Consider the following 24589-nt stretch of genomic DNA (forward strand, 5'->3'; position numbering starts at 1 on the left):
CTGACAATAATTTAAATCTAAAATCATATTTTTTTTAATTCACTTTATCGTAGTTGCTTCATGTGTTGAACGTCATATAAATTCAATTGTTCGTCATATTTTATTCTTTATTGAAAAATGTATTGAATAAAAAGGCCAGTTCGAGTATATTTGTGATGATTTAATTCGTTACACGGCAGGCAACAAAACAATATAATTAACATGTAATACAATATTCAGTACAGGATGGGAGAGCGATCACAATGTGGTTTAACTCTACAGTGTTGCTATACAAAAAAAAAACATTTGACTTCCTCTGTACGAAGAAAACAAATGTTCCTACATTTTACATTAAAATTTTGTGTACATAGCAGATACAAATTACAAGACAGATTATAAAATAATATTTACACAATATACAGATAATGAAAGCTTTGTACATCATGTTTCACAAAACATTTCAGGGCGGAGTCTAGGTTCTATATTTCCATGAATCCCTTTTTAAACTATTAGTTTGTAAGAAATTTGGAATGTTTACAAAATATCAATACAAAAGATTCTCCTTAAGCATATCATTTAACAAAAGGGTACAATTCTTTTTACACTTAAGACTGGGTATTAAATTACAAAAAAATATGTAATTTTATGAATTAAGTAATGTTCTAACATCTCAAAAACCGGTTTAGTCAATAATGAGTTGAAAATACAAAAAATAATATTGGAGAAGAATTGTTCGAAATACTTAACAAAATAAAATTCAATAGAATTACAACGTCGCTGGAATTTTACAGGCTTTTTAACAATAAAATTGGATCACAAAAATATGTAAAAAATTTGGTCTCGATCAACAAACACAAACTACAGGAAACTTTAAAACTATTGAATTAACATTCCATTCGGTGCAGACACGACATATAAAAAAAAAACAGTCTAATTTTCCTAAAAATGTATCTCACCAATATTCAATCAATAAATAACGTTTGACTCTTCATCCGCGCGATGACAACACGAGCACATGGAGATATAATATCTGAGGGAACTAATAAGTTTCCGATGAATCTTCCAAAACTGAACAGTCAATTTAAAATGACATAACCCTGGACCTCGCGAGCGCTTCAAACTCCAAGGAATTCGAGATTTCACTAATTTTTGTATCAGCCTTTAACCCGAGGTACATTTATTTAATTTTTTTTCGCCGCAATGTCACATACAATCACATATTAGGCAAAATATTTTTAATATCAAAAAATTTTAAGCGGACAGTGTCATTGCGACAGACATCTACGTCGGGGGAACCAGCCCTATAACTAAACCTAAATTCCATCTATTACATGTTACTGAATCGCTTTCAAACACTTCAGATTTAAGTTTGTTCCGTAAACTAGACAATTAATTAAAAACCATTCTTATTTCAAAATAATAACATTATATTCAATTCTATTAAAATTTGCATATTTTGAGAGATTAAATGTATCGGATAGTATTGATATAATAAAAAAATATATATTAATTGTCCTTATGTATTAAATCCCAATTATTTTTGTATTGAAATAAACATGTCTATTTGAATAAAAAAAAAAAAGTCCTAAAATTTTTTTTTTTACCATATTCACCTACTACCTTAAACGATCCGTGCACAGAGTAACCCGTCAATCTCGGATAACTTGTTCAAAAATATCATACAATCTGTAACTTAACAAATTGCAGGACCGAATTGCAATATTACCGTTTCTTCCCAAAACTCGTAACCTCATCAAGCACACAACGACTTGCATTCATACCTGAATTAAAAAGAAATAAAAAGTATAACGAAAAAAAAAAAAAACAACAAGCATTGCAATTACTTCCGGTGAACCAATGACCTGTATATATTAATGTTAGTTAGTTTTATATAAAACTGTATAACATAGTACCAGCTACACATGATATGGCTTATATTAGGTATAGTACATATATATGACAAAGCGGGATACACATAGTTACTTATAATTAAAAACACATCACAATTCAATGTGACGGTATCCAAAGACTCGGAAACTCATTCACAAACAATAATAACACTGTCATGTAAATCTGATATAGATTTCTCTGTTAAACATAGAAAATATATAAGTGGTGACATTAAAAACATTTTGTCTTTATAAAAAATACTACTTTTTTTTTTAAATTCATATCAAATATGTATAACTTGTCTCTGAATACCATCCAGTTTTATTGCAACAATACACCGTATTTTGTTATAGTTAAGATCTATTTTCAAATAATATGGTTATGTTAGAATGATTCATTGAGCAGAATGAGAGTGATAATGCGAACACAGTATATATTTTGTTAGTTTTTCCCAAAGTGAAATGAAGACGAGTGCAGAAACGAAATCATCGGACAGTAATCGATTGAACTAAAGGCACTTATTTTTAATGATATAATCGTCCTCGTTTCACACCAGCTGGACTATGGGAATGGGGATGGTCTTTGGGATATAAATAATTATAATATTAAAAGCAATACATTAAAGTGGTCAAACAAGCCGACCACTTCCATATGACAAACCTTATTTGACCGTCTCGTACATATCATATATATATAACAGGATTTATATATAAACATATCGTCTATTACCTGTCGTGATGTTTGTCCAACAAGTATTCCTTGAGCCTTTTCAGGAGATGTTCTGACAGTTGAGTGACTTCCGGCCACTGTTTTAATACCATCACACCCAACATCACAGCAAGACTGGTGGTCAGGACACGGACTCTAGAAAATTACATATATCATTAGTATTTATGTATATTACACTTCAGAATATAGCTGAGAGAATTGTATAAGGACTGAGGAGTATTAAAAAGATAGAAACAACCTACTAGTGGCGACATCTGTTATCTACGACACGTGACTTCATACTAAATACAATTGTTAGGCAATAATACCGCGGAAGTCAAAAAAATCGCACATAAATTATAACTAGACGAGCCCGAGACTTCGTCTTGTTAGTAATTTTAAATTCTTTAAGCTTTTAATTTTCAAACGAGCCATATACGGCCGTACAACTGCATGTTTCTGTTCACTGTTGATAGATGGCTCTTAAATCAAATTAGTGATTAAACGGAAACGTAGTTAGCTGTGACCACGTGTGTTGACTGACGAATGAATTGAAGTATATAATTAACGACGTAGTTTACGTTAATACGTTCTACGTTCAGGGCATGCAACGATTTTCTGATGTATGGTGGTGGGGGAACACAGTGACGTCACTACTAGTGATTCTGTTATCAAAGCTACATTGTGAAGTTTCATTGTTAAGTAGTTTTCGCGACAAAGAACAACAAACGTACATACATCTACACAATCCAGCATTCATTAAACTAGTAGTACATGAGGCCTTACGAATATTTTTCCTTTGCAAACAAATAACATTTATTGTTTCTTTGTAGTAAAATCTAGTATAAAATATGTTTTAAGGTACATATAAGGGCACTTTTAATGCGAATAATGTAAGATAATTCCTGTACCTGGTTCTCAAGAACGGCATGGCCACACCAGCGACTGTTGCTACCAGCAATAATGCCAACTGCAGCAATGTGATGGCAACGTTCAGCAACTTGACGAGCAGTAGTCGCGGTGGTAGCGCCGCGGCACCACCAGACTCCCCCCCGCCCCCGCCGGCCCCACCGCCCCCCGCACCACCCGACATCCACTGCTCCAACTTACTGATCTGGAATGTAAATTGAATATTAAAATGTTGCAAGGAAGCTTAAAGGGTGTCTTATGTTTATGTTGCAGATAAATATATACGACTTATTTAATATCTCCAATGGTATCCAGTAGATGGGAATTCATATGGTAAAAGCAACAAAGACTGGTTTTTGCAGATTTTGATGATAAGCAATGTTTTAAGCTGCCCTCGTGTCCTCCTGAGCGTGTTCTCCTCACCTTGGTCTGACACAGGTCCAACGCTTCATGTATATCTCGTATTCGTTCCTCGCTCTGATATTGTACTTTTTCCTCGACGTCTGTTAGTGCCTGCTTCAAATTTTCAACCTGAAACATAAGAGTTAGTTAATATACCGGAAATTAAATAACTAAAGATTAAAACATTACATATTATAATTGAATTAAAGAGAAGGTACAATGCAAAAGTGCCACGAGCCGAGTTGAACCCGTAATCATTGGAACATAGTTTCAGTAACTTTATAAATTGAACTATCGCGTCCTTAATTGAGTCGAATGTATCAATCAACCTATATATTAATTTCTCTTATCGTAATAGGGCGGTCCACTGGTGTTAACTGGCTATCCTTTCGATCACATCAAATCAAATGCTGACCTCGTTTTGATGCAGTTCAGTGAGATCATTGATCTGTTCCTCGAGCCTCTCAGCCTTGAAGCGCTCCTCCTGCAGCGCCGCGGACAGGAATGACACTTCCTGGGAGAGGTTCTAGACGAGAGACAACGTTTGTTATCTTGAACATTTATAATTACGAATATTATGAATGAAATAATAAAATTAATTTTTCTAACGTTAGTTTGACCAAAATTTTTCCAAATCTACGAACTACCCTCAAAAACATGTATATTGTCTGTTCTCCTGTATACCTTCAAGGCGTCTATCTTCTCAGCGATCCTCTCGTAATCTTCTCTTCTCTCCTTCAGCTCGTTCAGTATGGGTTTGAGGCTAAATGAAGCTTCGATGTTGTTTGAATTCGTTTGTGTCGGGTAACTGAAATTAATAAACGGAATATATTTAATGTTTTATCTTCACATATAATATACTTTTTTTTGTCAATATATCATTATGTTTGTTCATACAAATAGCTATCTTAAATGTTGGAACGATTTTATATGTAAGTGTAGGCAAACCACTTCCCCGAATACTCGACCGCGAGGTCGTTACGAGTGTTGTGTTATTTGAAGATAAGAAATATTATAATTAACGTAAAATAATATATTATATTCGTTTAACAGGGAAGATAGAAGAGACATTGCATAACTATTAATAAGTTTATCGTTAGGATATTTGCATTGACATCGTTACGTGGTTATTGTATAGGTGTAATGCAACTCACGGGGCTCCCTCGCTGGTGACGGACGAGGAGGGCGAAGCCTCCGGCGAGACGTACTTCTGGGCGGGCGAGGGGGCGGCGCCCGCGCGAGGCAGCGTAGAGCCCCGGGCGCCTTCGCCCTCCGACGCACGGGAGCCTTCAGACGACGCGTTCGCTGCGTTGTAGGAACACTCAATACGGGGACTATATACTTATAAGGACCTACACATTTTTGATACTATATAACGCTATACAGATAAGGTATTATAATACCAAGCGAGTGTATATTTTTTTTGGTATACTTTGCATGCATCAATTAACGTATCTTAAATAAAATAATATTAGGTCGTTCGTTCATGGGTAGTGTACTTATATAATATAGGAAATTTGCAGTGTATATATAGTGGATAGTGGACCGGCTTTTTACCGTGCAATATTTTTGTAACATATAAAGGAAAATGTAATGTGTACACAAACTGATAGCGGACTATACCATACAATAAATATTACGACACACAGTATAAAAGCATGCAAGCAAGTATATTATTATCATCTATTTACCTCTCAGTTCCGCGTGTTGTGGTGCTGGAGTGCGGAAACGGGACGGGGATAAGCAAACGTTAGTTAGGACACTCTTGTTATGATACACTGTGACGTCATCGTATCATATAAAACAATCGATGACGTCATCACAAGCCTATCTGTGATTTAGGTATTTCGTTTAGCACAGGAAGCTTATTGCTTAATATTGTTTAGGAATCAATATTATTATTAATTTTCCTTAATTTGAAATCACAAATAGGTTTGAAGTCATAGTTGTTTCAGTTAGAAGCGGCAGCGTTTCAAATTATTCGTATATTTATAAATTAATAGTTTCTTTTAAGCTTAGCAAGAGTTGTTATAGGAAAGCATTCATAACGATTTTGAAACTAAAATAAAAACTATACAAGTTTTCGTAAACTGAGTAATATAATAATAAAAGTAATTAGTAATTATCACGTAAATAGAGCTATGAACGAACTGTGACTGCTTTACGAGTTCCGTACCTCGATCTACATAGACGCAACCCTAATAAAATGAACTCGCTGCTCGTCTGACTGACCGATAATCAGATATTTTTTTTCCTAAGGAAATCTTAGAAATTAAAATTTTTATACAATCGAAACAAAGAGTAGGGAAATGAAATCTTATAAGAGCCTGCCCGCTGACTTACGACTATCAAATTTGATGAAGCAAAACGTGTGGAACAAACGGACAATTAAGCTGGAGGCTTTTTAATATGTATACAATCAGAATAATTACTTTTGCTATACAAAAAAAATAATTTTGTATAGACTGACCGTGATATATGTGTGTAGGACAACAGTTCGTTCTTCAGTACTGATTAAGTACAAAATTATTTTATCATTATTAAATTATTGAAATTAAAAGTTCAAAAATAAATAAATTTTAAGATACGGAACCCTCAGTTTTAACTTTTCATAAAAAAGTAGAATCAAATAAAATATAACTTCATCTTACACTTTATACTATGTACTATGTTACCATACCGCCATTCATATCGTTACATTATCGTTTATTTATCGTTAAAACATTCTAATAAGTTATAATTTCAAAGCGACATTAAACTAAACATTAACACAGTACCGGTCGTGACACACGACTATTGCAAGAAGCCCAACAACCTTGGCACAAAAAAAAACAATTTCTATAGAAAATCATTATATAATTACATTTCCTGCGACACTTCCTACACTTTTTGAAAAACATTTTACACTAACACAATAAACTTATTACAACATCATAACAGCATTATGTTTGATAAAATCTGTTTACTCTACAGTTAATTCAAAACGACTGAGTCACAAGTGTAGTATTCTTTACAATCTTGACATGCATCATTTATCTGTGGTTATCTTCTAACGGCGATGACCTTCAGCGACGATAACTTACAATTGTTTACATGTTTTTCAAATATTATGCATTTATACACAAATATGTTAAATGCTTATTTAGTCAAAACGATCTCCTAAACTTTTGACATACGTGAATTTCTGACCTCTAAGTTACCAAAAAAACGTTAATACGAAATAATCAAATATATTATTAATATCATCAGTATAAAGCATGCATTAAATCTTAAATTAAATTAAAATTTAAAAAAAAGAAATATTATTTACAATGATTATATATATATATGAATATTATCTACAAATATAAAAGCCAAGTTAAACACTACACTATACTTACAGGGGCCAGTGTTTTCTGCGAGACAAAATTGACGAACATTAAAATTGACAAATGGTAATAGCCGATGTATTGTAGTGATGTAGCTTTGAAATATATCGACATCGATAGAATTTTACCAGCGAGTACGACACGACAGACAGTTTATATGTATAATACATGGGCATTAGCAGGAGCTAGGAGTTTGTTTTATATATAAGAGAATATGAACATTTATATTTTCTGTTTGTTTTTAATTTGTCTCGAGTTATTTTTGCGTGTCATATTAGTATACTTTCAACTTATACAGCTACAATCGTGGTCTTTCTTGCGGGAGGATTCCTTTAAACTTGTGTGGTGTTGCCATTAAAAAATATTCTATTCAATAAAATAGGAATACAATTAATAATTTTTTTTTGTTGTTGCCCGTGACTTAGTTCGCGTCAGTTTCAAAAATAGAAATGTGTAGCTGATCGCGAGACCTATCTTCCGTCTTAGAGGCTATAAATATAGAGATTTTGCATTTTATTAAGAATATTATGAAAAGTATCCTATGTGCTTTCCCTAGTTCTAAGCTGATCGCCACCAATTATCAGCCAAATCCGTACAGTCGGTCTTGACTTATAAATAGTATAACTAACACGAGTTTCATTTTTATACATATATATGTATATAATATTATCAAAAACCAACCTCCAAATATATGAAAAACGTGGATTGTACCAAAAACATAAAAAAAAACAGAAATGCGTTCGAATAAATCATAAGATAATTAAAAATAATAATAGATGTAATTAGTTCTGAGAAAACGATAATATTTTTACATTGAAGTTTAATCCTCACATAGTTCTCGAGTATTTTAATTTCACCCAATAATATAAATGCTGATGATTCTACGCTTGATACATACAGGATATTACACGTATAAAGTAATACTAATAATGCTATAACATGTGTTAACGTCAATATGTCAATGTTTATTTACATTTTTTATCATGTCTCGTTGGACTTGCTCTTGGGATTATATATACGTATATATGTGTGTGTGTGTGTGAAGAAATGCTGTGTTTACTCGTTTTTGTGTGTAGGAATGTATCTATGTAGAAAGTTGAAATAAGAGTGCATATATGTGTGTGTGTGTGTGTCTGAGAGGTTGCTTATGTTTACTCGTATTTATGTGTAGGAGTGTATGTGTGTCATTATGTGTGTGTGTCTATGTTCGTACAGACCGGCGAGATGTGCGATGTTGTCAGCTGAGCCGAATCGGTTGGACCGCGAGAAGAGGTGAGCGAACTCTCTGGGTGCCGACATCACACTGCCGCCGAGACCCGTGATGCCGTCACGAATGTTACCGCCGACGTTCCTGTACAGCACATATTATATATGCTACAGATACAGCCATAGATTATACAGTAATTATCAGATGTTCCCATATAGATGACACAGATTAAATACGATTGATAGAGTTATAGATTATACAGTAATTACCAGACAACAAAAGTTAACAAAAATTTATAAGTAAATCTGTAGTGTCAATTAAAGTAATCGAGTTTTAGCAGTCCAGTATTTCATTGTTCATTATTATTATATATAATTTTATTAATGACGCAACTAACTTGAGTCCTTGTCCCATATCTCGTAACACTTCCCTCGGTTGTCTGTGCGACTGGCCGCTAGTGCCGTGTTGCTGAAACAGTTAACGAGATAACTAAACATTTAATACATAGAGTGCTATAAATTTTCATTAATTAATTTGATATTAAGGAATTTTATGAGCAATATTATCGGATTACTACTGGTTATTTTATTTTTTTTAAAACTACATACTCCCGACGTTTGGGATTGATCTCAGCTCACCCGCCCGTGATCACGGTAGCTGCTAAGTAACCGACACGTCGGGAGTGTGTGGCTTTTGACATAATAAAATAACGCGTACTAATCGAAATATTACTTCCATTTAAATAAATACTCGCGAAAATCTTAGATGTCATTAATTTAATGAGCAATAATATATATAAATATGTAGGTACCTCCCAGCTCTTAATTCTCTTGTTGTACCCCTCCAGCTTCTTCTGCAGCTGTACGATACAGAGCGCACTCTTCTGATTCTTCTTCTCGAACACAGCTTTGATCCTCGCCAGCTGCTGCTTGTCAGCGTTCGCTGCTAGCTTCAGGTACTCGTTCACGTTCTCTGTCGTTATCGTTACAGGGTGTTCACATTACGTATATAAACCTTGTACAATGTCGTTACCCTCTAGAATCATTCGTATGTTGTTTTTTTTTTAATTATTGTGCCAATTAAATGTAACCACTACATTCCAACATATTTTTATTAATCTCAAATAAAGCCACTTTTAATCATTTAAAACGAATATATTGATATCAATTTAAAGAAAAATCTATACAATTAATGAACACGTGACATGAAATAAATAAAAAAAAAATCTAATATAAAAACGTATATAAACTCAAAAAATAAAAACAGATATATATTGAGGGGAAAAAAATGGCATTAATAATATTATTGTTAGAAAAACTATAAGTATAATAAGGTCACGCGTCATATCAGATGCCCGTTTGGTCGGAAACCCTCCCCTATAGTGAAAGGCAATAAGGGTTTAATTAACTGAAAACTGAAACAGTGATAATTTTATTGGCAGGTCGAAACTATCTTCACGTGTTTCCACTTCAGTAACCTTATCGCGAGAATGCGATGATTTGTTACTATTTAAAAATTCTTATATCTAATATTATTTATAGCGAAAAAATATTTTTTAATATTAAAGGCAATAACACTACTGTTATGTAGTTTCTATGGGTCAGTACTAGGTGGTGGTGTAACACATGGTGTAGTGGTGTATGCCCACCACCGCCATCCCACCTACCATCTCTGGTGGTCTGTTCCAGTCGTATGAGATCCTTGGTGCGTTCTATCTTAGCGTTCAGATGAGCGATGGCAGCCTGCGCCTTGGACGACGTCGCTGTTGAATTACCATCCATGTCCTCTGTGAAATAAAACACCTTTTCAAATATCTCTATTATATAACAGAATATAGGGATAATTTTGTTTCATATATAAAAAATACAACAAAAAAGATATATATTTATACAATCATTCTTTGTGATAGTTTTATATGTAAATTTTCTTATATGTAAATTCTGTATAAAATCACACATATATATATCTATCTATATATATATATATTTCTCATTGTTAGTCATCATAACATTTTACGTAAACAATAACATTAACTAATGGATAAAATTTAATTATATGTTGAGGAAAAAACATACTAATCAACGTTTTATTTACACTGTTCCAACATGAAATAATGAGTCAAATCAATTGTTTTGATGATAGAACAATATATATAATAATTTTAATACATATGTGAAATAATAACGACTTCAATGAAACGGTAACAGAAAGTACATCCGTGGACTCAAGTAATATAGATTTAAGTAACCGATATCATTTTTACCTTGGCTCAAATAATCTCCATCTTGACCTAGAACAAACAAAATTAATGTTTCAACATTTAATATTCAAACCAAATATATAAATAATACACACACACACACACACACACACATATATTAGACATATATATATACATGGTCAAGTACTTTATCAGAATATATGTAAATCAATGTGTCGCCGTCTTCCCACTCATTGGTAACTGACCGAAATCGTTCTAAGATAAAGCTCGTCTGGTAACTCAAAGACAATATATATATCACTTAATGTCAAATTAGTTCGACCGTCCGCTTTCCGTGATAATGAAATAACACTGATAATATCAAACTTGAACGGCACAAATTGTAACAATTGAAAAATAAAACTAAATTCCTCTAAACTATATAGTATGATACTTTTTAATATTATAATTCTTTAACAATACTACACACATCTCCCTACCCCTGTCAGATAATCCTCCCCACCCCCGTCAGATAATTTTCCTTACCCCTGGCAGATAATTATCCCCACCTCTGTCAGATTCATATCCCTACCTCTGTCAGATTCACATCCCCACCTCTGTCTAATACATATCCCCAACCATGTCAGATACATATACCCACCCCTGTCAGATATGCCCCCCCCCTGTCCAATACATGTCCCTACCCCTGTAAGATCATATCCTCACCCCTGACATATAAGACCCAGTCCTATCAGATACAGGTCAATAGCCATACATGTACAAAATATTTCCTTACTTCTGTAACCTGGTGAGCCGTATTCATCCGCTGATGACAGAGCATACGACACGTTAGGACTGCAGACGGCGAACGTGTAGTCTGGATGTATGCTGGGCTTCTTTTGTGGCGACTCTTCCAAGCTGAGAAACATCCAATAACATATTCTTCATACTTAACACTCCCTGAATAAAGTATAGTCCACACCGATACTAGTCTCTTAGTTTTCCACTCATATACCCCCACCATAATGTATCAGGTATGAAGGGTTATGAAAGAAAAACTCCAAAGCATCTGTGTAATGTTTGATGATGCAAACACGTGTTAAAGATTGTCGAGAAGAGGAGAATAATTAGTTATTTTATTTCTATGAATGTATATTAAGTCCGTCTTACTCTCTGGATGTGTTTGCTGTTGTGCTGCTGCATAGCGGATTGCTGCCCAAATCCCTCGAATGGGATTTAACGTGATGTGGACGGGATTCGCCATGTCGACCATCCTTGAATATAATCGAGAACTTTCCATGTAACTCATAAAAAACCAGTCTGATTTTAGATATGTTATACATATAATTATTTTGGAATACATACATTGTATAAAGAAATAAAAAAAAAACTTTAAAAATGACTTTAATTCTTAGCATTAATATTTAAACGCTGGCGATTTCTTACGATCGTCGTTAGGAGAATAGCTATACTTCCCGATGGACTACATCCAGCCCTTGAAACGAAATCAAACACCGAATGAAATAAAACCTAGCGCTGTACAATTGTTTTATGCTAATAAATTTCCAGTAACACATTGTTTGTGAGCGAAACAATCAAGCGTTCCGGGATAAACCACTTCGTTGGTTTATTTTAAGAAATATAGTAATGAACGCAATTTTATTTTACCACATTACTGTTTGAACTTTCATTATGAAGTGTCAGAGGTCTTGTGTTTTTTTCTGTTTAAGACATAAAAAATTTCACAATATTATATCATAAAGGCTTTGTTTTGGTGTTTAATAGTGATTAAATATATACATATATATATATATATATATATATTACGATGTCTGTTTATGACAAGAATATTTTGTCCACTATTAATCCATCCAAATTTTTCTTTCTATAGTCTTACAAGCATGCTATATTTAGATAAATGATGACCCTCTAATAGGTATTTATTTAACTGATAAAATATTACAAAAGAACAGATAAATACTAGTAACGTATGATGTGTGCGTAAAACTACGTACATGATGTGCAGCCGATGGAGATTGAACCCTGGACCTGATGACGTCATCGGTGACGACAGCAGGGTCCCTGAGGTCCGCGGCTGAAGGCGACTGGCTCCTACTGGACCCCTTGCTATGACCGTGTCCCACGTGCAATGTATCCATAGCGATGGCTTCAAACTCATCGACTCATACAATATCTTTGATTTCGTTTCCGCTTTTATTATAATGCCCCATTTCTTTAATCTGTAATAAAAAATAATATTTTTTATCGATGATTCCGTGTCATTGGTGTCACATAATCATCTAGGGTCAATGAATTATTAGAATAATAAAAGTTTAAATTATTTGTTGTATATAAAAAATATTAGACACGTTTCCTGTGGACTAATAACGTTTCGTTGCTTACAGACAAATTTTCATGTAACTTTACAATTTTTTTGTTTAAACATTATAACTTAATAATACATAAAGAGGTTATAATAAGGGAAGGTTTTATTGGAACAGATTTTATAAGAATTTAAATGAAACTAATATTTTTCGGATATACTACGCGTGCTTTATTTTTGATTAAAACTACACACTCCCGACGCGACGTTTCGGTCACTTTTCAGCAACCGTGATGACGGGCAGACAATATGTAGCGTAGAGTATCCGAAAAATATTAGTTTCATTTAAATGAATAAAACTCGGGAAGTCTTAGATTTCATTATAAGAATTTTATTATTATGAAATTAAATTTGCAGTTGAAGAAATAAGTAAATGAAACGAGTATTAATTGAGCAAGTGAGTTTATATATATATATATATATATATTTAAATCCTCATTTGCTCTATTAACAAGAATTCTTACTTCCATTATAAACGATAAACGATACTTTTCGTTTGACTGCATACTGTTCGCCAAATTAATTATAAAATAAACCAACCTCTTTTAATACATACGCAATGTAAATACATAAAAAAAATAATTGTCATAAAAATGTTCATTCTGATTTATGCTTTTGTGTAATAACTGATTTATAAAAACAACGACAAAAAAAAATCTTATTCATAACGAATTTAAGAACCGATTTCAAGCGAACGCTGTAACAAGCATAATAATTAAATAAAATCTTAACATTTGGATAAATATATTAAAATATTATTATAACAAAGGAGAGACAATAGTATGAAAAGAAATATGCGGAAATTAATGTGTTGATTTGTAATCTAAGGCATAAGTTACTCTCTGTTGAAGTAAAAAATATAATTTAACTTATTTATCATAGAAAATAATTTCAAAATCATTATATCAAATTTTTAGGTTGCATGCTTTATGTGTTAGTATTTATGTATCTAAATTGAAAACTATAAACACACTGTATATAATATACATGCTAAATTTAGTTAAATTGCCATTAGCCTCTGTTCAGAAAACAGCAAATACATTATAAATTGCTGCGATCCCGTAACAAAAGCCTGTTCTAGATGAAAATAGATAAAAAAAAATTGTTCTGAACTATATTTCGCGAATGAAATAAATCTAAATTACGTCGACAGTTTATAATGACGTTAATTCCGGAACTCGAGACCAGCGGAAGACTGTAATTAGCGCAGTCTCTACACACACATACACATGTGAGTGTTATTTATGTGCAAGTGTGTGCGTTTCGACTCTGCACTAATAAGCTCTAATAAACTCTAAACTTTAAAATGTTTTCCATCAGACGCTCTTAAACACTACCATTCTTAATATAACTATTGTTAGGCACTTGAAGATGTTTGCAAGAAAACATTGAAATAATTCACCTGTAACTATAGTACCTACTAATATAAATTTTTCATTCATATACTTACAATTATAATATTATGTATGGAGATGTATATATTGGAAACAGAACGTTTATCGTATTTGATTTGACAATACAAAATGCTGATAAACGTGGACCCTATCCATGCACAGCCTTTTTGTTTCATCCAATTACAATACTTATAATATGTTAATAATAAAAGACTTAATCCACAATATACTTAGAGGACAATGTTTGAGACGTTTTTTCATATGTTTTTTGTTCTAACTAAGATCAGATTCCCGAGCATCAAATGTAGGTAACATGACGGTACCATTGTGCTGAGGTCTCACGATTGTATTCTCTCGCGTCTTATAGCTAACGACTTCATCATAAAGGTCAAATAACAGTTACTACGAGACGTTATAGAATTTATACAGTATTAAATACTGCTTTTATATTCATCAAATGTCATTGGATTTAAGATTTACACTTAAAGTTATACTCTCAGACCTTCAGCGGTCGTTATAGACATTTTATATACGATTATTAAACATCTTTGTAAGTGAATGACGCTCGTTTAAAGTTTAGGGTCATGGGAGTTGAGCAACGTTAGCGCGGTTTAACCTTGGATGGGTGACCAGAGTGCAACAAAAAATAGCCGGAGCGCCTCCGTGCTTAACATACATGAATGAAGGCCTGTACCGGATGCTGTGTCTGGTTATAATTTCCGGTCAAGAAACCACCAAGAAGATTATAAATGTATATAACACTTCTGTACCTATAGATAGGTTTTATAGTTATTCATATAATGCACTAGATTTCTTTTCCAAACCTAACCATTTTAGATTTAAGATAGAACAATAAGCCTTAATACTATTGAAGTAAGAATAACGTAAATATTTTACTGTTATGTTGTTATTTCCTCTATTTATGCTTTAAATTCGAAGGTTGGCAATATTTTGTTACATATCTGATTTCTGTATAAATTTAATGATCCGGTTTATTAATAAAAACACAATATATAAATTATTATAAGAGCGTTATAGAATAAAAAACCGTCTATACGTGTTTATTTTATTTTTATATTCTCATTAAATTTACTTATATTTACAAAGACTTCTTTGTGTATTATAATCTTTATAATATTAATATTATTATTGTAAAGTAATTTTCTAACAAAGCCTTAATACAGACATTTTCTATAAATATCACGTGAACCAGACAAAGCCTAACCTGAGGCTAAACCACTGATACATATATTATAACAGCGAGATAAATACAAGATATCGTTAATTATAAATAAAGATTTAGACTATGTATATAATCTTTAAATAATATATATATAGACTATGTATACTCAATACATACTTTCTATTTGAAACGTTTAAAATAAATTTCTTTACATTCTACTAAGGGTTACTAGTCCATAGCTAGTGTATCCTAATTAGGCTAAAGCCCTTTGTGACACCAGGGGTGCGATGACCTACGTTCGATTGCCGTATAACTGGAGCTAAAACGAAAAAGTTCACAGGGGTTCCTGAACTCATTTAAACGTAAGTAAGTTCTCTGAACATTGTTATTGTTACAATACTATTGAAATATATTATATTGTTTGTATTTTTACATTTCCAGTTTAACTTATTCATAGAAAAAATTTAACAATTTTTTTTATTAAATATAAGAATCTAATGAAATTATCGTTATGAGAGACATATTTTGTATGTTATTTAATTTTTGTATAATATATATATTGTGTATAAAATCATTATTAATGCGAGCATCAGAATATCCTTCCATTGTATACACGAACCACGAGACGATTCAACAAAAACACTCTATACTATAAATAAAAAACTCATAAATCCACGGATGCTACAAGACATTTTAATAAGTCAAATATTTTACTATAGAATATATTTTATAGTTGAGACGTTTTACAATTATATCAACAAAGCAGACAGATAATATTAACATTATTTTTCCAACTCAATACTTAGTTTAATCATAGATTGGCTTACATCTTAAGATGTGGTATTGTTCTTTGTAAGCAAACTTGGGGTAACAATATCTTGTTAGGAACTGGTCGGGCAACTTTCAACGACACGACAGTCGCCAACTATTGACGCCTGTCGTCATATGATTTCGCCAGCTGTCGCACGTCTGTTAGCTGCCTTATTAATAGCTCTACAGACTAAGCTACATTTCAGTCTAATTCAAATACCTTAATTAATCTGTCATTCACATTTAAAGTCTTTGATATCTTTTAATATAAATAAACACTTATACTAAAAGAGATCAAATTTCTCAAATTATTTAATACATTTGATATTTATTATTAATTCTATGTTATTTTTAAAACGGTTAAATCGCTTTAAACATCTCCAAAGTGAAGTAGCGTGCTGCGACACTGTAATTTGAACTGTCAAGTGTTTAATTTAAGGTTCGTATTATAAAGTCGTTCTCTATTTCAGAGTGAGGTAGTTATTTACAAAAATATATCACCGGTCTGGTCGTTAAGCCAAATACTTCACAGGATAAGTTCAGAATTTTTTTCACATTAATAAATTATGTCCAGGCTTATATCTTTGTCTACCCTTCAGACTCTATAGAGTACACCAAAATTCTCCCTACATAAGTATAGATTATATATATATATATAAATTTTAATTATGGTAGTACAAACCAGCCACTTATTAATTAAATAAATTTAAAGGTCGTTTAGGAAGGTCAACAATAATTTGATATCGTGTTTAGTGGAAAACAATGATAAAAGCGTTCGCTTACATAGTTAATAATATATATATATATATATATATATATATATATAAAATTCATACTATAAAAGCTTTCACCTTTACCCATTAGACGTCTTTCATTTTATGCCTTTTTTGCAAGTATTTTTTCTTTAAAATTACATTTTCAACACTTGTATTAATAATTAATTGGTACGGATTCTATCTATTCAGTTTCATGATATTTATTTTAAATTAGAACAATTCTGCAGACATACATAGATACAAGCAAAAATATAGTCGTCCCTTTTGCGCTTTCAATATAGGATTAAAATAGGTTAATTGGTTGCATCCAAATAATGTGTCGCGTTAAATCTCACGCGTATTTCGTAGTTAGAGTTACGAAAAAAGATCTTATTTTCACTTCATTAAAATATTATTTGTAACAATAATTCTTATTTCTAACGTTTCTTCAACAATACGTACTTATTATTTATCAATAGTATAATTTCCCTCTCCCATACTGTTCTTTATTCATAATTTCAATATCAGCGTTAAAGTTTCTATACGGATGATGTTTTTCTTTCTTTATTTTTCACATCAAGTGTCATCCAAAACCCGGCTATGAATATTAAATTTTCTGAAATGACAGATACTCGTGCCAAGTCTTTATTGCCATTCCTATTCGAGTCTGCATAGCTTTAGATATCTTTGAACACAATTTCTGGCAATGTGTTGCTGGTAAGTGAACAAAGTGCTCGATACTAAAGCATTTGTCTCCGTAGTACACTGTTATATATTATAGTATTAAACCATGTCTAACATTAATACTATGCATATATTTTTTAATGTAACAATACTAATACTATGCATATATTTTTTAATCTAACAACATTTGTATGATAAAACAATCGTCTAGCTCCAATCTCGGTCATGTACATGAATTTTCAAATATCATTCCTAAAAGTTTAGTGTGTGTTTCCAAAAAAATCGATAACAATAATACAAATCCCTACACATCCCACCTCTCCTAAAGTGTCGTGACATTTCAACCCTCATTTACTTCATTGTTGTCCACAAAATGGAAGTCAGATAATTGTCCAATGGCCCGGGAGATTCTCTTGTATTCGCCCTTGCGATATATCGAAGCTTAATATTAATTCTAAAAAGCGAAACTATTCAATGCTTACGTATTATTGGGTATTATTTCTGTGCCCCGAAATTGAATTCTCCCACGCAATCAGCGATCATTAACTCGCATAAACGTTAGACTTATGACGATCGACCGAAAACTAGCTCCAAAAATATCAACATTAAGCGGTTATATAAAAACGAGCGTGCCAAATTACATCTCTTACGATATCGATCGGTATAGCGTAGAAGAAAGTAAGCACCTGACACGAATATCGTTTGTCATTCAGAAGAATATTTATATAACTATCTATATGAGAAACTATGATGTCTCTCTGGCTTCGATTTCAGATAAGCTCTCACTGTGACTCTTTAATAAATTTATATATAATTTTCATCTCCTCTATGGCAATAACACATAAAAACAAATTAATTATATTAAAAATATTAAAAAAATTTATACATATTAATATAGATCTGTCACATAAAATTGTGGACAGAATATACTTTTAAACAACAACTAACTTTCTATTAAAATGTTTTTTTGAGTTCTTATTCTATTAATAAAAACTTATATATTTGTATAGACCTATTTAAATATTAATAGTCCTGACCGTCAAGTAAACTATAGTGATTAGGATGTACTGACCTAACTAAACGAATTAAAAAATACCTTATAAAATAAGTATGTATGTGTTTTATAATATCCTCAACACAAATCATACGCAGAAGACATTTGTAATAATATATCTATAGATAGCAGATAGCTCGAATAAATGCGCAGGATATTGTAACAGGAGGTCGTGACTCACTCGTCGCAGAGTGTAGACGTCTGAATGTGTCATTAACTCACTCATTCACTGGACAGTGTCAAAGTTCAAACATTAATAACCGATTATCTTATTGGTGTCAAAGTTTCCTATTAAATATTCATTGATAAAACCGTCTCCACAAAATATTAATATTTAATAAAAACCTATTGGGTTGTGTTTACAACGTGTTTCGTAATTATTGTTCAAATGTGTGACACTATCTGATGTAATATTGGCACGTGTGGTATCATCCCAGACTGATGTTTGTAACAGAAAGCCAGACATACACACAGACCCTATTACTATTAAGTCTCGTATTCGAAAGCCGCATCCTGTTTGGGTTTAAGTCGTTGCCCGTATTCGTTTAGTACGTGTCAAAAAAAAAATGTAGCACTTCTTTACGACATACACAATGTATATATAATACTTTCATGAAAATACGTCTGAAAATGACATATGAACATTAAGAATTAAAACCTGATTATATATTTAAAATATTCATCATCCAGATATATATTTTTGTTTGTGACAATACCATACGTGAATTGTTGTATGATTAGTTATTACCTACATATTTTTTTAGGCACTGTATTTCAATGATATTTTTCAATATGTCTTAGTGATACATGTGTTATAATTTATCCCGAATCTGTTTGTATTTTTCACTAAAAAAACAACAACATAATAGTTACATTTACTTGGTTATAATATTATTATTGAAAACATATTAGAATTCTCTAATAGTTATAGTATAATGTTAGAGGGTACCTATGGCACGACTGAATGCTGGCTCTCTTGTGACATTTAAGTAATATATAATAACGAAGACAAAATACCTTTTTGGCATCGGATCTGTTCGATCGTTTGTTCATTGTTATTTAAATATAATATATTAAACGTACATCACACGTTGAACACTAATCTTAACAATATTATAAATATGTTTGTTGCGTAATACGCTATCAGCTTGGAAGATGTTACAAAATTAAATAGCAATTTGACGTCACTAACCATCGAGTGCTATTTCAGCGGGGATTCGTTGATTTTAATATTAAAGTGATGTTAATATAAACTATTGGAATATTTTGAAACATTTATAAAATTTGTGACGTATTTAAGTCATCATATACATATAATAAGACAGTAAAAATAAAATGTCTGCACATAAAATACTTTTCCAAAAAATTGATAGGAGGCAATTAAAGAAGAGTCATAGAAACCAAAAAACAAATTTTTGGAATTTTTGTCTGTCTGTCTGTCTAGTACGTTATAACTTCAAAACCACTCAACGGATTTGAACGCGGTTTTCACAGTTCGATTATATATAATTAAGAGCATTGTCAAAACTTTGTTTCGTCAAAATCGGTTAAGAGAAAAATAAGTTATAGTTAATTTTAAGTTTCATATATTATATGGTTATGCGAAAAGCGACCAACACGCGGGCGGAGCCGCGGGCAACAGCTAATTTATAATATCAGAATATTTCTTTCTTACTCTGAAAAAATAGATATTAATTATTTATGCATACCCATTAAAACTTTCTCATATGTATTGGATCTTTTATTCAATCAACTTACAACTTACTGAATTGTGACAATATCATTATAGTAAATCAGTGTGAACAATATTAACCTTTTGTTGTTGTTTCTGTCGCTTGTATGTAATAATATTTATTAGACAAAGAGAACAGACAATATAATCCATATTATTCTTTCAGCTAACACTCAATCAAGGTGATATATAGTTAAGATTAACGAATTTTAGTTGGAGGTTTGTCGTAAGCCACGGTCGTATACCATTGAGTTTCGATCATTGTTGGGTTCAGGCGAGTCGAGGGTCAAGGACATGTCTTTTGGAGCGGACCACTTTCAAATTTTCACACTACACACGATCTACATAACTTCTAATATTATATATGTTTGTATGTTGCCTTCTAAAAACTATATATCCTCTGGATGAGGTTTTAGTTTATGAAAGAACATTAAAAGTTAAATTTTCAGTATGTTAGTTATAACATTGTAAAAAAAAAATTCTGATATAGATAATGGAATGGCACAATGTTGTTTAAATTAGTATATAACATTTATTTTGAAACTTTTTTAAGTCTTTTGTTTTTAATTATTATTTAGACAGAAATCCTTGGAAGATGATTTCATATAACGATTCTATTTTCATACATGCTTAATATTAAATACGTAATTAAAATTAATAATATGGAAAAAAGTTCAGGCGTTTTAGTTTGTAAATCACTTGTTATCGGTTCAGGTTTGATGCACTGAGGCTATTTATGTTAGACACACTGACAGACAGATGCCAGAAAAATCACTAAAATATAACGGGTTTCTCTATAGAAAATTTGGAAGGAACATCTCTTATTCTATCATAGACGAATTTTATATATAATAATATTTAATATACTATAACTTTTTTGAAAGACTTCTTTTAATATAACATAACATTCTATTAGTACAATATTAATTTTTGTGTAAACTGGTAGTGACAAAATGTATGTTAAGATAAAATTATTCTTTGTTATAACTGAAGTTCAATACAAAAGTCATATGCAGTGGAACACGTTTTAAAGGCAAAGCTAACAGAATGCTTATTGGATGCGTCACGTCGCCGCTAGTGGCCCTACATCTACATAATACAGTACATCGAACTGTTAGTGTTAGTCACTTAATAAAATAAAAACATAGTTATAACATATACAGCGTGTGTATTTTTAGTTTGTGTTGAACCAGATACAGAACGTGTAATTTTTTAATTTATAACTAGGTCTAGGTCCATATTATTACATATATACTACATATACATGAATAAATTAATTGGAAACTATTCCGAAGATATCTGACAGGTACAAGTTATTATTGAGAAAGATATAGACAAAAGAAAATATTAAGTTCACAGGCGTAAGATCTTTCAATGATGTTTTCTCTGGAACTGACTGAAAAAAAAAGTTTTCATGTGCTACCATTAACGAAGTGTACAAGTCCCTAAATAAAAATAAATTAATAACAACATAGAAATATGTTGTTTGATAACGCCAGTTTGTATTAATGCGAGGGCTCAAAAAAATGCTCACGATTCGACTAATTTTACGTTGATTAAAGATTATACAAAAACCCACGTATCGATCCTCTATACAAAACAAAGTTCTGAACAATCCCATGGGATAAATTTAAAGACATAATAATATATATGTGGTACAAATCGATACCACGGTAATATGGTTAGTGGCGAAACCAAATGCTATCATTTTTGGTCATAAGCCAGAACATTTATAGAATTTATTTACTATATATAAATCTATCTTTATTTTATAACGTACGTTACAACTCTCGTACAATGTTTATTATACAGATAAATAATATATATATATATATATATATATATTAAGAATTTGTCAGAAACTTACAGTCACTTTATTGTATGTAGAATATAATGTCAGCATATGCTTAGCGTTCCACTTAAACTCAACTCTTATGCTACTAAGGCTTCTTTTTAATTAAAAATCGATTATCATTAAAGGATGCGAAAAAGCTTCAGCTGTATAAATGTAATGTCAAAGATGCAATACTAATAAAAATATCTTCTGGGTTAAGGCGTCTATAAGAAATGACGTGTACCTATACATTATTTATATAATGAAATCATACAAAGATATCCTTTATTGGAAATACGAGCAGCATTCTTTGATGTGGAGATTTTATATAATTCTATTAAAAAAAAATGTTCCGATTATAATAAAACTTTAAAATATTAAAGATCGCAGGTCAGAAAAAAGAGATATTAAATATAATTTCGTACAATTTAGGCAAATTACAAACGAGAATTGTCACAGTAACCGATATTCACGATGTACCCGAAGGTACGTGGTTCGAGGCTGGAAAAGCCTTCACTTTTTATCCATTGACCATTGTGTGCAAAACGTTCAAATTCTTGATTAAAAATCTTTAAGGCCACTATTTTCCTTTCAAAAATAACTGTTTGTGGAATCTGACCCGAAAACTTCAAGACACTTTTTCAATTTTTTGTCTGCTTATATGGAGTGAGAACAGGTAAGTTGTCATGCATTCAGAGTTCAGCACAAGCTTAATATGCAATCCGTGTATCATGCCTCGAATGTACGGAACACGTGTGCTGGGTATCATTAATTAATTATATTATATTTGTCACATCCATGAGCGTTTTTAAATTACGACCTTAAAGTTATTGATAAATTTTGTTTGACAAATTCGGGAACATTATTTTATCGTTCATAATTATATATAGTGAATCAAAAATCATCTCTAAATTTAATAAATAATGAACTTGTTGTTTAAAAAAATGCATAGTTAAAGTGAAAAAAATAAATAAACAGTTAACTAAAGTCGAAATTTTGTTAAGATTATTTTTAAAATAATATTTTCATGGCATGGCAACAAATAGCTACTTATATTAAGTAGATATCCTCGTAAATTTCATATGAGTAAGGTTTTCTTTACAAACATAACTTTAAAATATTGTTTATCTTTCTAACGAACCGTAACCAAAGCTAATAATAAAATAAAAATAAATCCTTACGTGTATGAAATATTACATGGCCTGAATCGTCCCGGGCCTAATACATAGATGGCGCTAGTTTTATTGCAGTATTTTTTCTTACTTAATACTAAACTTCAAATTACAGCTGTTAAAATTTCATAATATTCAATTTATTACATTGTGAGTTATTGTGCTAAGAGTGACGATACTTTAAAAAAAAAAATACCGTTCAAGCGAAGCAATGGCTTGAAAAGTATTATGGGGACTCCGCTCCACCAGAAACAATAATAAAACGTTGGTTTGCTGACTTCAAAGGTGATCGTAGAGATGCCGATGGTGCTGAACACAGTGGACGTCCATATTAGGCGATAACGCCCGAAAACATAAAAAAATCCACAAAATCGTTTTGAATGATCGAAAAGTGAAGTTGCGTGAGTAAGCTGACATCGTAAAGATATCAAAAGAATGCGTTAGCTTTATATTCCATGAGCATTTGACTATGAGAAAACTCTGTTCAAAGTGGGTGCCGCGCTGTCTCACTGTTGACCAGAAACGTGAGCGTTCTGATGATTCTGATCAGTGTTTGGCCATGTTTAAACGTAACAAACCGGAATTCTTGCATCGATATGTGACAATGGATGAAACACGGATCCATGACTTCACTCCGGAATCAAAACGATCGTCATCTGAGTGAACAGCAACTGGAGAACGTCGATCAAAGCGCCTGAAAGCACAACAATCGGCTGGAAAGGTTATGGCCTCGGTATTTTGGGATGTGCGCGGTGTAATATTCATCGACTATCTTGAGAAAGGAAATACTATTAACAGTGAATATTATATAGTGTTATTGGAGCGTTTGAAGGCCGAAATTGCAAAGTAAGGACCGCATATGGCAAAGAAAAAAATTTTTTCATCAAGACAACGCTCACAATTGTGTCACAAGTCAATCAAAACA

At 31.8% G+C, this 24589-nt stretch overlaps 1 protein-coding gene across 5 annotated transcripts in view; it reads right to left on the bottom strand.

Annotated features, from left to right (window-relative positions):
• Positions 1-139: 139 nt before the first annotated feature.
• The window catches only part of LOC116775937 (transmembrane and coiled-coil domains protein 2), a 28993-nt gene continuing 4543 nt past the window's right edge, over positions 140-24589 (bottom strand). For 2 of the 5 annotated variants that reach the window (XM_061524347.1, XM_061524346.1), the window contains exons 2-17: positions 12679-12903; positions 11834-11955; positions 11460-11581; positions 10727-10753; positions 10130-10249; positions 9275-9435; positions 8861-8931; positions 8474-8607; positions 7269-7283; positions 5043-5193; positions 4573-4696; positions 4304-4414; positions 3910-4017; positions 3489-3691; positions 2599-2733; positions 140-1760 (exon numbers count right to left, since the gene is read on the bottom strand). In XM_061524347.1, coding sequence (XP_061380331.1) covers positions 1733-1760; positions 2599-2733; positions 3489-3691; positions 3910-4017; positions 4304-4414; positions 4573-4696; positions 5043-5193; positions 7269-7283; positions 8474-8607; positions 8861-8931; positions 9275-9435; positions 10130-10249; positions 10727-10753; positions 11460-11581; positions 11834-11955; positions 12679-12822 — 1776 coding nt within the window. In that variant the 5' untranslated portion in view covers positions 12823-12903 and the 3' untranslated portion in view covers positions 140-1732. The remainder of the gene's footprint in view (positions 1761-2598; positions 2734-3488; positions 3692-3909; positions 4018-4303; positions 4415-4572; positions 4697-5042; positions 5194-7268; positions 7284-8473; positions 8608-8860; positions 8932-9274; positions 9436-10129; positions 10250-10726; positions 10754-11459; positions 11582-11833; positions 11956-12678; positions 12904-24589) is intronic. The other 3 variants (XM_061524349.1, XM_061524350.1, XM_061524348.1) reach the window with 3 other exon arrangements.

Source organism: Danaus plexippus, chromosome 24 (assembly GCF_018135715.1).
Source record: "Danaus plexippus chromosome 24, MEX_DaPlex, whole genome shotgun sequence".
Lineage (NCBI taxonomy): Eukaryota > Metazoa > Arthropoda > Insecta > Lepidoptera > Nymphalidae > Danaus > Danaus plexippus.